The sequence below is a fragment of the Coregonus lavaretus genome (genome assembly GCF_964263955.1).
Source record: "Coregonus lavaretus genome assembly, chromosome: 10".
Lineage (NCBI taxonomy): Eukaryota > Metazoa > Chordata > Actinopteri > Salmoniformes > Salmonidae > Coregonus > Coregonus lavaretus.
The window spans coordinates 22,522,962-22,538,735 of NC_139997.1; the positions used below are offsets into that span (position 1 = coordinate 22,522,962).

Here is a 15,774-nt window from a genome sequence, read left to right on the forward strand (position 1 = left end):
ATTGTAAAGAAAGTGAATAGCTTAATCAATTGATAGTGACAGAATTAGATTACTTCCCAAGCTAAGTCAATTTTTTGTCTCCTCGGCTACATATAAAAACAAAATACAGCAAAGTTTCCTAAGAGCTAGTCGCGAGGCCGCCATCTCCGTCGGCGCCATCTTACCAGATTTAACCATGGCAAGGTGAATAGAAATATGGCAGAATACAAACAGTGTAGTTATTCACTCCGCAAGGCAATCAAACACGCAAAACGTCAGTATTGAGACAAAGTGGAGTCTCAATTCAAAAGGCTCAGACACGAGACGTATGTGGCAGGGTCTACAGACAATCATGGACTATAAAAGGAAAACCAGCCACGTCGCTGAGACGAACGTCTTCCTTCCGGACAAGCTAAACACCTTCTTCACCCGCTTTGAGGATAACACAGTGCCACCAACGCGGCCCTCTACCAAGGACTGTGGGCTCTCCTTCTCCGTGGCCGATGTGAGTAAAACATTTAAACGTGTTAACCCTCGCATGGCTGCCGGCCCAGACGGCATCTCTAGCCGCGTCCTCAGATCATGCGCATACCAGCTGGCTGGAGTGTTTATGGACATATTCAATCTCTCCCCATCCCAGTCTGCTGTCCCCACATGCTTCAAGATGGCCACCATTGTTCCTGTATCCAAGAAAGCAAAGGTAACTGAACTAAACGACTATCGCCCCATAGCACTCACCTCTGTCATCATGAAGCGCTTTGAGAGACTAGTCAAGGATCATATCACCTCTACCTTACCCGCCAGCCTAGACCCACTTCAATTTGCTTAACACCCCAATAGATCCACAGACGATGCAATCGCCATCACTCTGCACACTGCCCTATCCCATCTGGACAAGAGGAATACCTATGTAAGAATGCTGTTCATTGACTATAGCTCAGCATTCAACACCATAGTACCCTCCAAGCTCATCATTAAGCTCGAGGCCCTGGGTCTGAACCCCGCCCTGTGCAACTGGGTCCTGGACTTCCTGACGGGCCGCCCCCAGGTGGTGAAGGTAGGAAACAACACCTCCACTTCGCCTCAACACTGGGGCCCCACAAGGGTGCATGCTCAGCTCCCTCCTGTACTCCCTGTTCCCCCATGACTGCGTGGCCAAGCACGCCTCCAACTCAATCATCAAGTTTGCAGATGACACAACAGTAGTAGGCTTGATTACCAACAATGACGAGACAGCCTACAGAGAGGAGGTGAGGGCTATGGGAGAGTGGTGCCAGGAAAATAACCTCTCAGTCAACGTCAACAAAACAAAGGAGATGATCGTGGACTTCAGGAAACAGCAGAAGGTGCACCCCCCTATCCACATCGATGGGACAGCAGTGGAGAAGGTGGAAAGCTTCAAGTTCCTTGGCGTACACATCACTGACAAACTGAAATGGACCACCCACACAGACAGTGTGGTGAAGAAGGCGCAACAGAGCCTCTTCAACCTCAGGAGGCTAAAAATATTTGGCTTGGCACCTAAAACCCTCACAAACTTTTACAGATGCACAATTGAGAGCATCCTGTCGGGCTATATCACCGCCTGGTACGGCAACTGCACCGCCCGCAACCTCAAGGCTCTCCAGAGGTTGGTGCGGTCTGCACAACACATTACCAGGGGCAAACTACCCACCCTCCAGGACACCTACAACACCCGATGTCACAGGAAGGCTAAAAAGATCATCAAGGACATCAACCACCCGAGCCACTGCCTGTTCACCCCGCTATCATCCAGAAGGCGAGGTCAGTACAGGTGCATCAAAGCTGGGAACGAGAGACTGAAAAACAGCTTCTATCTCAAGGCCATCAGACTGTTAAACAGCCATCACTAGCACATTAGAGGCTGCTGCCTATAGACATAGACTAGAAATCACTGGCCACTTTAAGAAATGGAACACTAGCCACTTTAATAATGTTTACATATCTTGCATTACTCATCTCATATGTATATACTGTATTCTATACAATTCTACTGTATCTTATTCCATGCCGCTCTAACATCGCTTGTCCATATACAGTGGGGGAAAAAAGTATTTAGTCAGCCACCAATTGTGCAAGTTCTCCCACTTAAAAAGATGAGAGAGGCCTGTAATTTTCATCATAGGTACACGTCAACTATGACAGACAAAATGAGGAAAAAATATCCAGAAAATCACATTGTAGGATTTTTTATGAATTTATTTGCAAATTATGGTGGAAAATAAGTATTTGGTCACCTACAAACAAGCAAGATTTCTGGCTCTCACAGACCTGTAACTTCTTCTTTAAGAGGCTCCTCTGTCCTCCACTCATTACCTGTATTAATGGCACCTGTTTGAACGTGTTATCAGTATAAAAGACACCTGTCCACAACCTCAAACAGTCACACTCCAAACTCCACTATGGCCAAGACCAAAGAGCTGTCAAAGGACACCAGAAACAAAATTGTAGACCTGCACCAGGCTGGGAAGACTGAATCTGCAATAGGTAAGCAGCTTGGTTTGAAGAAATCAACTGTGGGAGCAATTATTAGGAAATGGAAGACATACAAGACCACTGATAAACTCCCTCGATCTGGGGCTCCACGCAAGATCTCACCCCGTGGGGTCAAAATGATCACAAGAACGGTGAGCAAAAATTCCAGAACCACACGGGGGGACCTAGTGAATGACCTGCAGAGAGCTGGGACCAAAGTAACAAAGCCTACCATCAGTAACACACTACGCCGCCAGGGACTCAAATCCTGCAGTGCCAGACGTGTCCCCCTGCTTAAGCCAGTACATGTCCAGGCCCGTCTGAAGTTTGCTAGAGTGCATTTGGATGATCCAGAAGAGGATTGGGAGAATGTCATATGGTCAGATGAAACCAAAATAGAACTTTTTGGTAAAAACTCAACTCGTCGTGTTTGGAGGACAAAGAATGCTGAGTTGCATCCAAAGAACACCATACCTACTGTGAAGCATGGGGGTGGAAACATCATGCTTTTGGGCTGTTTTTCTGCAAAGGGACCAGGACAACTGATCCGTGTAAAGGAAAGAATGAATGGGGCCATGTATCGTGAGATTTTGAGTGAAAACCTCCTTCCATCAGCAAAGGCATTGAAGATGAAACGTGGCTGGGTCTTTCAGCATGACAATGATCCCAAACACACCGCCCGGGCAACGAAGGAGTGGCTTCGTAAGAAGCATTTCAAGGTCCTGGAGTGGCCTAGCCAGTCTCCAGATCTCAACCCCATAGAAAATCTTTGGAGGGAGTTGAAAGTCCGTGTTGCCCAGCGACAGCCCCAAAACATCACTGCTCTAGAGGAGATCTGCATGGAGGAATGGGCCAAAATACCAGCAACAGTGTGTGAAAACCTTGTGAAGACTTACAGAAAACGTTTGACCTGTGTCATTGCCAACAAAGGGTATATAACAAAGTATTGAGAAACTTTTGTTATTGACCAAATACTTATTTTCCACCATAATTTGCAAATTAATTAATTAAAAATCCTACAATGTGATTTTCTGGGGAAAAAAATCTCATTTTGTCTGTCATAGTTGACGTGTACCTATGATGAAAATTACAGGCCTCTCTCATCTTTTTAAGTGGGAGAACTTGCACAATTGGTGGCTGACTAAATACTTTTTTCCACACTGTATGTATATATTCTTAATTCATTCCTTACTTAGATTTGTGTGTATTGGGTATATGTTGTGAAATTGTTAGATATTACTTGTTAGATATTACTGCACTGTCGGAGCTAAAAGCACAAGCATTTCGCTACACGCACAATAACATCTGCTAAACACGTGTATGTGACCAATACATTTTGATTTGATTTGATATCCCCATATGCATCGAAGTTGCGTCTTTCCCTGGTATAGTACAGCTTGTTTCTAGCATAAAGCATTGCTGACCAAAACGCTGTTATAGATCACTTCACTGACACAGAGGTAGGCTATTTAAAGAGTGCATGGTGGGTGGAGGAATTGACCAACAAATCTATGGATCTAGCAGCCTATAGCCCAACTGTCCGTAAAACAGGTAGGCCTACCTTTTCTTTCTTAAATATGAAGAAATAAGCTTCAACATAAAGCCCTCTTGTTGTTAGTAAAGTCTAACTAAAATGAAGACGGTTGAAATTAATTTGCCTACTTTCAGCACCATGAGCTGTCAATATCCGACTGATTATGCTACGGCTGCTGCTTCAAGTTTCAGCACCACAATGTAAGTTACTCGAATCGGTCTTATTGTGAGGTCAATAACTCTGATAAATACATCATGGGCAAGAAACATATTGTTTTAAATTAAAATCAATTATAGTAATAGCAAGATATTAAAGTTGACCTCCGGTCCTCCTTCTCATCTTCGTGCTGAACAGAACATAGGCTATAGCCTAGTCCGCGCGCAATCAAAAATTATTTTCCGAAGAAGCCTTTGACTCTCCTCCTGAACTGCCACCGTAGGCCTACACAGCACGGCTATTGGTTAGGTAGCACACCAGAGCAGGGTTGGAATATCTATTGCAGTGTGTAATTCAGGCTAGTTTTATTTCACACCAGACGCTGACACCGGCCTCGGGGACAACCACAGGGGCACGGTGCGGGTCGGTCAGGGCGCCGACAGTGAAAATCCCTGGTCAGCGAAGTGTCCAGGATGTCCACCGCAGGAACCCAGCACCGCTCCTCTGGGCCGTACCCCTCCCAGTCGATGAGCTACTGGAGACGCCCCGCCCGACGCCTCAAATCCAGGACTTCACGGACCGAGTACGCTAGACCTCCCTCGATGTCCAGAGGAGGAGGCAGGGCGTCACTGGGTCCAGCCTCAGCAAGGGGACCAGGCACCACTGGCCTGAGGAGAGACACATGAAAAGTAATCAGCAGGGAGTTGCAAACGGTACGTTACCTCATTAACGCTCCTCAGGACTTTAAACGGACCCACAAACTGCGGGCTCAGCTTCCGGCAGGGCAAGCTGAGGGGCAGGTTCCGGGTGAAGAGCCAGACCCGGTCGCCTGGAGAGAAAACAGGCGCCTCACTGCGGTGGCAGTGGGCCTGTTCCTTGTGCCGATGCACGGTCCGCTGGAGACGAGTGTGCACAGCCTTCCAGATCTCCTCAGCGCGCCGAAACCACTCGTCCACTGCAGGGGCCTCGGTCTGGCTCGGATGTCAAGGTGCCAGGGCCGGCTGATACCCCAAGACGTACTGGAAAGGAGTGAAGTTAGTGGAGGAGTGACGGAGGGAATTATGCGCGTACTCACACAAAGGTAGAAAATCCTCCCACTCACCCGGCCGGTCCTGACAGTAACACCTCTGGAACCTGCCAACTTCCTGATTGACCCTCTCCACCTGCCCATTAGCTTGAGGATGGTACCCGGAGTTGAGACTGACCGTGACCCCCAGGCATTCCATGAACGCTTTCCGTTATGCGTGAGGTGAACTGAGGACCACAGTCTGACACAATGTCCTCCGGGATCCCATAGTGCCGGAAGACGTGCGTAAAAAGAGCCTCCGCTGTTTGCGTTGCCAACGGGAGCCCAAGCAGAGGGAGGTGGCGACAAGCTTTGGAAAACTGGTCCACAACGACGAGAACGGTGGGGTTCCCCTGGTAGGGGGGAAGGTCAGTGACAAAGTCCACCGAGAGGTGAGACCAGGGTCGTTGTGGCACCGGCAGGGGAAGGAGCTTTCCATAAGGGAGGTGTCTGGGTGTCTTAGACTGGGCACAGATGGAGCAGGAAGAGACGTAAACCCGGACGTCCCTAGCCAAGGTGGGCCACCAGTACTTCTCAGTCAGGCAGGCGACAGTATGGCCTATCCCAGGATGACCCGACACAGGCGTTGTATGCTCCCAGGAAAGGAGGCGGTCCCACACACCCGTGGGCACGTAGGCGTGGTTCTCCGGGCACTGTGTAGGTGCGGGTTCCGTATGCAGGGCCTGCTGTATGTCGGCATCCATGTCCCACACCACTGGCGCGATGATACGGAACGGAGGGATGATGGGGGTCTCCTCTTCCTGCCTCTCCTCTGCCTGGGTTGGAGCAGGTGAATTCCCTGGCTTGTCACCTCCTCGCCTATTAGTGGATAGAGGGCAGGTTGGGGAGAAATGACCCCTTTCTCCACCATAGGAGCAGAGGCCCAGATTCCTCCTTCTCCAACGCTCTGCCTCAGGCAAACGTGCAGAGCACACCTCCATTGGCTCTGGCCACATAGCAGGTGTAGCCATGGGCTTCGGATTCCGCGCAGGTCTTCGTCCGGACCGCAGGAGGTTCTCCAACCAGATCGCCTTGCTGATGAGCTGGTCGAGTGACAGGTTGTCATCACGGCAGGCTAACTCCATCTGTACCTCCTCCTGCAGTCCGCTGCAGAACACGGTGACCAGAGCCGACTCGTTCCGGTGGAGGCCGCGATGGTCCGGAACTCCAGGGCGAACTCCCGAGGCGGACCTAGATCCCTGGCGTAGTCTGAGTAGATGCTCACCCCCCTCTCGGCCCTCCACAGGATGATCAAACACAGAGCGGAAGAGGAGGGTGAAGCGCTCGTAGGACTCGACCTCGGGTCCGCCCGTTTCCCAAACCACGGCACCCCAGTCCAGGGCCCGTCCGGTCGGTGCCGAGATGACTGTGGCAACCCTGTCTCTCCCGGAGACGGCCTCGGCTTACAGAGCGAGGTACAGGTCGCATTGCAGAAAGAAACCCTTGCGTCTCGCTGGCACGCCGTCAAAGTGCTCCGGGAGGCACAGGGGTATTCCGCGGACCGGCTCAGATGGAACGGAGGCAGGTAGTGGTGGTGTGGGGACTGGTGCCAGAACCAGTTCTGGAGACTGGAGGGACTGCACTTTCCCCTCCAACCTGCAGGAGGGTTGCCAGCACGCTGTCCATGGCGCTGCCGAGTATGGAGAGACAGTCCTTGTGATGCTGGACTGTCTCTACGATGGTCGCCAGCTCGGCCTTTCCCGCAGTCTCCATTTTTATGGGTCGATTATTCTGTCACGTTGTATAATGATTTGAAGACAGGCGCAGGAATATGTATTAGGGGTTTTATTACTCCACCCAACACAAACAAGTATATATATACAAAACGGATGTAACCCAAACAAAGAGCGAGGTGTAACCTCTACACAATACACGGGACGAGACCCGTAAACAACAAGAGCACAATACACAGTACTCACGAGACCAACGGAAATGGGACAATAATCGACAAGGACAATGGGGAACAGAGGGCACATACATACACATACTAATACTAATAATAATAATAATAATAATAATAATAATAATAATAATCAGGGGGAATGGGAACCAGGTGTGCCTAATGAGACAAGACAGTCCGGGGTTGGTTGTAATGATCCATGTCAGTGACACCTAGAAAGCCGGTGACGTAGATCTCCGGAACTGGTGAACGGAATGAGCAGCAGTACCGGGGGGATCCGTGACACTAATTCTAAAACACTGAGAAATATTGAAATTTCATCAATTACAAATGACATTACCCTCCATGGACTAGATAAAATAAAACCTAAACCCTCCCCTTGACTGAAATTGAAAAAGCATGACCCTCCCCCATTTTCCTCCAGGTACCCATTATGTACATTTCGATCCATCCCAATTGATGGGAGAGTATTGCTCCGCACATATTTGTTGTCTCCCATGTTCTGTCTCGTACATTGACACACAAGGCAAAGCAGTCAGGCTGTAGCTACAATCCCATTGAGGACAATGGCTCAGCTCACAGCCAAGCACTTTGTAAGGAACACAATCTCCAATGTATGACCGCTGAACTAGTGTCTATTGAAGCGGCTCATATGTTTTGGGTCTTTTTGGCATTCCATTTTCAACACGGTCAGCTATGTCTGTATAGACTTGGATGTGAAGTTAGGACTTATTTGTCTGGCCCCTGGGATGTGGGGACGTGAGCTGTGTTGTCCTGATGACAACACAGCTCACGGGGTTTGGGCTCACGGAGATGCAATTAAGGGCTGTAATATTACTGCTCTTACCTGCAGGGTTGTTAGGGGAACGAGATTGTAGAGCGCCACTCAAAAAGGAAAAGGAAATGCTTTTTGCAACTATTCTCCCACTTCAACTGCATGTAGATACAGTACAGAGACTTAGGCATGGGTGGAATAGCGAGAGTTGTGTTTTCATGGACTCCTGTTTTTCAGGCTGTGTAACTGTACATCCTGAAGTTCAGTCATTTTCAACTATATAAAACCATCCCCAAAACAATGCTTTTTCCCTTGGCTATTGCAATACCCCTAATGAACTTTTGGAATTTACCATCTCTCACTTTAGCAAATGCCAACCATGTACTGGGCATATGTATTATGACTATATTATGAGTCCCCTGTAGCTCAGTTGGTAGAGCATAGCGCTTGCAACGCCAGGGTTGTGGGTTCGTTTCCCACAGGGGGCCAGTATGTAAATGTATGCACTCACTAACTGTAAGTTGCTCTGGATAAGAGGGTCTGCTAAATGACTAAAATGTAAATCTATGTAATCTATTTTTATAGCATACAATGATAAAAAATGAGTATGACTGTTAATAGAGGTGGGATTCAAAAACATCAAGGGAACAGTTGAAGCCAAACTCATGACAAAAAAAAAATGAAGGACGAGTTACAGATTTAGAATCTTAATTTGATCCCCCTGTTGCAGGAGCACTTTCCTGCAATACGGGACATTTTAAACGTGTAGTATATTTGAGGTTTAAAAAGGCTTCTGAAGTTTGTAATTTCCACTTTGAAATTTCAGACTTGATTTTCCCTTACGAAAAACCTATAAACCCCTACAACAATGTCTATTAATTATAATCCACATAATAATTTCCTGTTGCTGTAAGATTATTTTCCTGGTGTAGCAAACTGGCTCAAATTAAGATCCGACATCTGTAGACGTAGCTCATTAGGCTACCATCAGAGTATGAATCATTCCTTTAAAAGTTCTGTCTTTGTATCTTGAGCTTGTTAAATGGCTTTATACTGTATAATCAATCACGTTAGGCTAACAGTGTGCGAGAGTAAATCTGACATTATGGCATGTTTTCATTGATTAGGTCAAATATTTAGTTTTGAAGGGCCGTAGTTTTATAAGGCAATACAAATGTATTATATATCGTTATGCATTCAACTTTATTTGCAGAGTGCATTTTGATGCCAAAAAACTATTGGGCCCAGCAGGTAGAAATAAACATTGAAGATGAGAGATACATCTTAAGTGTCAACCTGAGTGCTGCCCAGCTGTAAAATGTCATATAGAGGCTGGCATATTGAGCGTCAGAAAGCATTGGCAGTCTACCACTGCTTCCATTAAAAACTTTGGCTGAAATGGATTGCATAGCAAACCATTCCCACTGTAGGCCTAGTAGCTATGGAAGAAAGATGCCACAATTACCACTGAAGTAATGTGTATTTAGGGATGATTTTGTATTGTTGTTTGCATAGAACTACTTTGCAAATCATACACAAGTTACTTTCCTACTTATTGTTTTAACAATTGTTAAATCCTAATCGTTTTTAAATTCTCTGTTTTGTGGTTTAAAATCCATCCAGTGGACTAAACAAATATAATTTACATGCACTTATGATGGTATTTAAACACTCACGAGTTAAAAAAGCTAATGACTTCAGATTAGTTGGCACTTGCTAACGTTTCAAAGTGTGTTCTGCATGTAGGCTACATTACATTTACGTCATTTAGCAGACGCTCTTATCCAGAGCGACTTACAGTTAGTGAGTGCATACATTTTCATACTGGTCCCCCGTGGGAATCGAACCCACAACCCTGGCATTGCAAGCGCCATGCTCTACCAACTGAGCTACACAGCAGGCCTTAATGCTCCACTCTGTTTGTAAACAATTAACAAGATAATTAGCTTTTACATGTTCCTGTCAACAGAGTAGCTAGCAAGCAACACTTGGCGAATAAATCAGGTTTGACTGTTCAGACACAAATCACATGGCCAGGAATCAGATTTGCATCTGACTTGTGGCTTGAAATATCCGATTCCATGTGCTTTTTGGCTGTTCAGACTGCAGGAAAAATAACAGATTCTAATTGGATATGCAATTAGGATTTGAGTCACTTCAAACTGCGAATGTGAATATGGCTTAAGACCCCTGAAATGTTCTGTCCACTTTGTTAACACATTAGGCTAGGTATGCATTCATAAAGCCTTTCTAACTGCCTACATAGGACATTAACCAACCATATTGTACACACTATAGTGCCTATACATAACACTATCAAAAGCTCATCAAATACATGTTGTTATTACACCAATGGTTAATAACCTATTACAAAAGCGTAATACTATGCCTGGTGGGCTAAATATTAATATATATAATAACTTCTCTGGTCAACGGTGTATGGTTGGGCGCAATATGTGCGCAATGACAATTCGAACATTGGAAAAGATAACTATCCTCAGAAAATATTAGCCTACGCGATCAACTATAGAGACTCTTCTTCACCGACGTGTGGGCAGCCAGCATCGTCGGACGTCCGTGTATTCTTGACCCTGGCATTAAGGCTAGATCAGGATGACGCATGTTGCATTTCGGTTGATCAATATTCCTGAACGCCAAGCATCAGTAGCAACTATTTCAATTAAAGTCTCTGTCTCTAGTCTCTAACCGATTACCGGTAGGTTAATATGATAAAGTACCCTGTGAAGGATCGCTCACGTACACGAGTGTATGCACGCGCGCTCAGGTTGCATCTGCAAGATGGCTCAAAGTGTTTTTGCATAAAGTCCTGTGAAGATAGAAGACATATTTGATCATCCTAACTTGTGACCGCAATTAGGTTTTGAGATGGGTCCTTGTAATGAAGATGTTATTGCGGCTCCAGTACAACTTCACACTCCAACTCACCTTGAAACAGGGCTTGCCTGCTAGTGCCTCCAGAGCGACAGTGGAGAAACCAATCCACGCCCCAAAGCCTCCCACACTCACCAATGAAAAGAGTGCGGAGGCGGTTCTAAAAACTAAATTGTCATGCCTGGTTTCATGTTGGATTTACCATTTGACGTCGTCTGCTCTCCTCTCACTGGCGCAGGTGCTCTGTCTCAGCGAGAGAGGATGCGAAAGGAGTGCAGGGGAGGGATAAAGCGAAGGGCGCCGGTGAAAAAGTGTGCAGGGCATGATTGAAAGGATATCAACAGCAGCAGATAGCGCGTTTATCGACCTGGGGACTCAGCAATGAAAGGTTTATTGAAAGGGACACTTTGAGATATGATGAGGTTTATTTCTGGTTGGCAATAGTACTATGATTTGGTATGTGGCCACTTTGATAGCAAGTGTATTCAGCACCCGAGGAACGGCAGCTCAAGGTGAGTTGAAGTGCAATATTTTATACCGCTTCCTGCTGAAGTTTTATTGTGTCTATGTTTACTAGGCTATATGTCTTTCGGATCATTGGTTGTTTGCTGTCCACAAATGTCTAACAAAAAGTAGGCAACATTTAGTTTATTAAATTCGGTATCCATAGTGTTTGAACTGCTTGCACCTGTTTCCAAGTGTCATGATGAGACGAGCACAAATTAGGAGGAAAAGTAATAAAAATGCATTTTATTATGAAGAATAGCCACCCCATGACCTGTATCTAAATTGGGATAAGGGGGTGGATAATAAGAAATTAAGAGCACTAATCCTGATTTACTACTGTATCTAATAATAGGGTTTGGGAATGGATTGTCATGCTGCTATAAACTCATTTGAATAACCTTCTTTAGGTAGCTGCAGAGGCGCGTGCAAAACACCATTCTGATTCTCAGTAGTGCGGTTAGCTACATTACAGACTCGACTATAGCGTTTTGTATGTTTAAAAACGCACCCGAAATTCTTAGTGGTGTTGTAAATGGTTTGTTCGTGTTATACCTTAAAAAAAACTTGTCATGTAGAGTTTTCTTTTGACACTTGACTTTCTTGATCGCGAAAGGCAGGCCTACTTATATGTTTGTGCCACCAAATATGGTTATACATAGTGTCATGCCAATACAGGTGAGGTGATAAACGGATACATTTTCATCCCAATTTACCTGTCACATATTGTGGACTCAGTCGGCCCCGTACTTCCATCTTTGTCCACTGGGAGGAGTTTTAAAAATATTTTCTATAGTATCACATTGCTGCAACATGGTACAGTATGTTCAAATATGGTCAAACATGCTCAGTTAAGTTTATACTGCATATATCCATTGACAGTTAATTTTTGGGTTGATAATCAAGGGGGTGTGCAGAATAGTTGCACGTAGTCTACAGTATATACTACAGTAGTAGTAGTACAGTACCTTCAAAAAGTATTCACAACCCTTGACTTTTTCCACATTTTGTTGTGTTACAGCCTGCATTTAAAATGGTTTGAATTGAGATACATAAAAAATAGGAAAAGCTGAAATGTCTTGAGTCAGTATTCAATCCCTTTGTTATGGCAAGCCTAAATAAGTTGAGGAGTAAGAATGTGCTTAACAAGTCACATAGGTTTCATGGACTCACTCTGTGTGCAATAATACTGTTTTTGAATGACTACCTCATCTCTGTACCCAACACATACAATTATCTGTAAGGTCCCTCAGTCGAGCAGTGAATTTCAAACACAGATTCAACCACAAAAAACAGGGAGGTTTTCCAGTGCACAGAAAGAAGGGCCCTATTGGTATATGGGTAAAATAAAAGCAGACATTGAATATCCCTTTGAGCATGGTGACGTTATTAATTACACTTTGGATGGTGTATCAATACAACCAGTCACTACAAAGATACAGGTGTCTTTCCTAACTCATTTGCCAGAGAGGAAGGAAACCGCTCAGGGATTTCACCATGAGGCCAATGGTGACTTTAAAACAGTTACAGAGTTTAATGGCTGTGATAGGAGATAACTAAGGATGGATCTACAACATTGTAGTTACTCCACAATACTAACCTAATTGACAGAGTGAAAAGAAGGAAGTCTGTAGAGAATAAAAATATTCCAAATCATGCATCCTGTTTGCAACAAGGCACTAAAGTAGTACTGCAAAAAATTTGGCAAAGCAATTCACTTTTTGGCCTGAATATGAAGTGTATTGGATTTGCCCCAAACATTGCAACACATTACTGAGTACCATTCTCCATATATTCAAGCATGGTGGTGGCTGCATCATGTTATGGGTATGCTTGTAATAGTTAAGGACTGGGGAGTCTTTTCAGGATAAAAAAGAAACAGAATGAAGCCCAGCACAGGCAGAATCCTAGAGGAAAACCTGGTTCAGTCTGCTTTCCTCCAGACATTCGGAAATTAATTTACCTTTCAGTAGGACAATAACCTAAAACACGAGACCAAATATACACTGGAGTCGCTTACCAAGACGACATGGAATGTTCCTGAGTGGCCTGGTTACTGTTTTGACTTAAATCGGCTTGTAAATGTATGGCAAGACTTGAAAATGACTGTCTAGCAATGATCAACAGCCAACTTGACAGAGCTTGAAGAATTTAAAAAAGAATAATGTGAAAATATTGTACATTCCAGGTGTGCAAAGCTCTTAGAGACTTACCCAGAAAGACTGACAGCTGTAATTGCTGCCGAAGGTGATTCTAACATGTATTTACTCAGGGGTGTGAATGCTTATGTAAATGAGATATTTCTGTATTTTATTTTCAATACATTTGCTAACATTTCTAAAAACATGTTTTCACTTTGTCATTAAGGAGTATTGTGTGTAAATGGGTGAGAAACAACATATATTTAATCCATTTAGAATTCAGGCTGTAACACAACAAAATGTGCAATAAGTCAAGGGGTATGAATACTTTCCAAAGGCACTGTATATCCTCCTCTCAGTATGTAGTCCCATTCAGCCAGGCAGGCAGCAGACTGTTGTCATTGCCAAGGAGACGAGGACAGTACAGTGAGTGACGCTGTGCTGCTGGTGTCATATGCCTCGGGGCGACTGAGAACTGACTGTCACCTTGCTCTGCCGCTCATGCGCTCCTCTGCATATGTTCCCCATCTCCGACGTGACGGACATCACAGAGCTCTAGAGCCATACACACACACACACACACACGCAAACACACCCGCAGAAACTGCGCTGTATTCCGTCCTTCTGCCTGAACGCTGCTGTCTCAAGCTGTCAGCTGGCAAACGCCTCGACTCTGGCCAGCGATAAACCTGGACACGAGCCAGGCTGCTCTCTGTTCTCCTCTCTTCTCTCTGTCCCAGCCACTTCACCCTTTCTCTCTGTTTCTCTCTCTCTGCCCTACCTCTAATCTCCCTCTCTCCCCATTTTAACTCTCATCTTCTGTCTTTGTCTGCTACTCTTTCTGATTGTGCATCCTCTTTCCACCCTCCCATCTCTCCCCCCACCTTTGTTCTCAGGTTCTTTCTCTAATGTCTTGCTCTCCACACAAACTCAACACCCCCACGACCATTTAAGTTGGCTCTTACCAATATGGGATGGCAGAGTGGGGGGGCATGGGAGCATGGAGAGCGATGTTAATGGAGGCCTGGAGGGGTGTGCGGCAACCGTCTGCTCCCATCCACACTCCACTTGTTACGTTCCCCCACATAGCCCCCCCGAGGGAATAGTGTGTCTTTAACCATGATATGAGCATATGCCCGCTAACAGGATGGCGCTCTCCCTCTGTTAAACTGATTATGACTAAGCTGTGCGTTAAATGCCACTCTCGTGCCTGACCGTAATGCACATGGCACGGGTACAGAGCGAGCGGGTTGTGTTGGGGCAAGGGGCGGGTTGGACCATCACTTGCCCCCAAGGATAGTTTGTCAGGGCTGTGTGCGTGTGTGTGTGTGTGTGCGTGCCTGTGTGTGTGGACGTGTGTGCATGTATAGTTAAGTCGGAAGTTTACATACACCTTAGCCAAATACATTTAAACTCAGTTTTTCACAATTCCTGACATTTAATCCTAGTAAAAATTCCCTGTCTTAGGTCAGTTAGGATCACCACTTTATTTTAAGAATGTGAAATGTCAGAATAATAGTAGAGAGTGATTTATTTCAGCTTTTATTTATTTCATCACATTCCCAGTGGGTCAGAAGTTTACATACACTCAATTAGTATTTGGTAGCATTGACATTAAATTGTTTAACTTGGGTCAAACGTTTCGGGTAGCCTTCCACAAGCTTCCCACAATAAGTTGGGTGAATTTTGGCCCATTCCTCCTGACAGAGCTGGTGTAACTGAGTCAGGTTTGTAGGCCTCCTTGCTCGCACACGCTTTTTCAGTTCTGCCCACAAATTTTCTATAGGATTGAGGTCAGGGCTTTGTGATGGCCACTCCAATACCTTGACTTTGTTGTCCTTAAGCCATTTTGCCACAACTTTGGAAGTATGCTTGGGATCATTGTCCATTTGGAAGACGCATTTACGACCAAGCTTTAACTTCCTGACTGATGTCTTGAGATGTTGCTTCAATATATCCACATAATTTTCCTTCCTCATGATGCCATCTATTTTGTGAAGTGCACCTGTCCCTCCTGCAGCAAAGCACCCCCACAGCATGATGCTGCCACCCCCGTTCTTCACGGTTGGGATGGTGTTCTTCGGCTTGCAAGTAACCCCCCTTTTCCTCCAAACATAACAATGGTCATTATGGCCAAACAGTTCTATTTTTGTCTCATCAGACCAGAGGACATTTCTCCAAAAAGTATGATCTTTGTCCCCATGTGCAGCAAACCGTAGTCTGGCTTTTTTATGGCGGTTTTGGAGCAGTGGCTTCTTCCTTGCTGAGCGGCCTTTCAGGTTATGTCGATATAGGACTCGTTTTACTGTGGATATAGATACTTTTGTACCT

General features: G+C 45.4%; 1 protein-coding gene across 1 annotated transcript in view; it reads left to right on the top strand.

Moving 5' to 3' along the window:
* Positions 1-11,246: 11,246 nt before the first annotated feature.
* Positions 11,247-15,774, top strand: part of LOC311135932 (protein turtle homolog B-like) — a gene marked incomplete at both ends in the record, with an annotated part of 216,471 nt that continues 211,943 nt past the window's right edge. The window contains one exon of the mRNA XM_084169964.1: positions 11,247-11,310. Within this exon, the coding sequence (XP_084026090.1) occupies positions 11,247-11,310 (64 nt within the window). The remainder of the gene's footprint in view (positions 11,311-15,774) is intronic.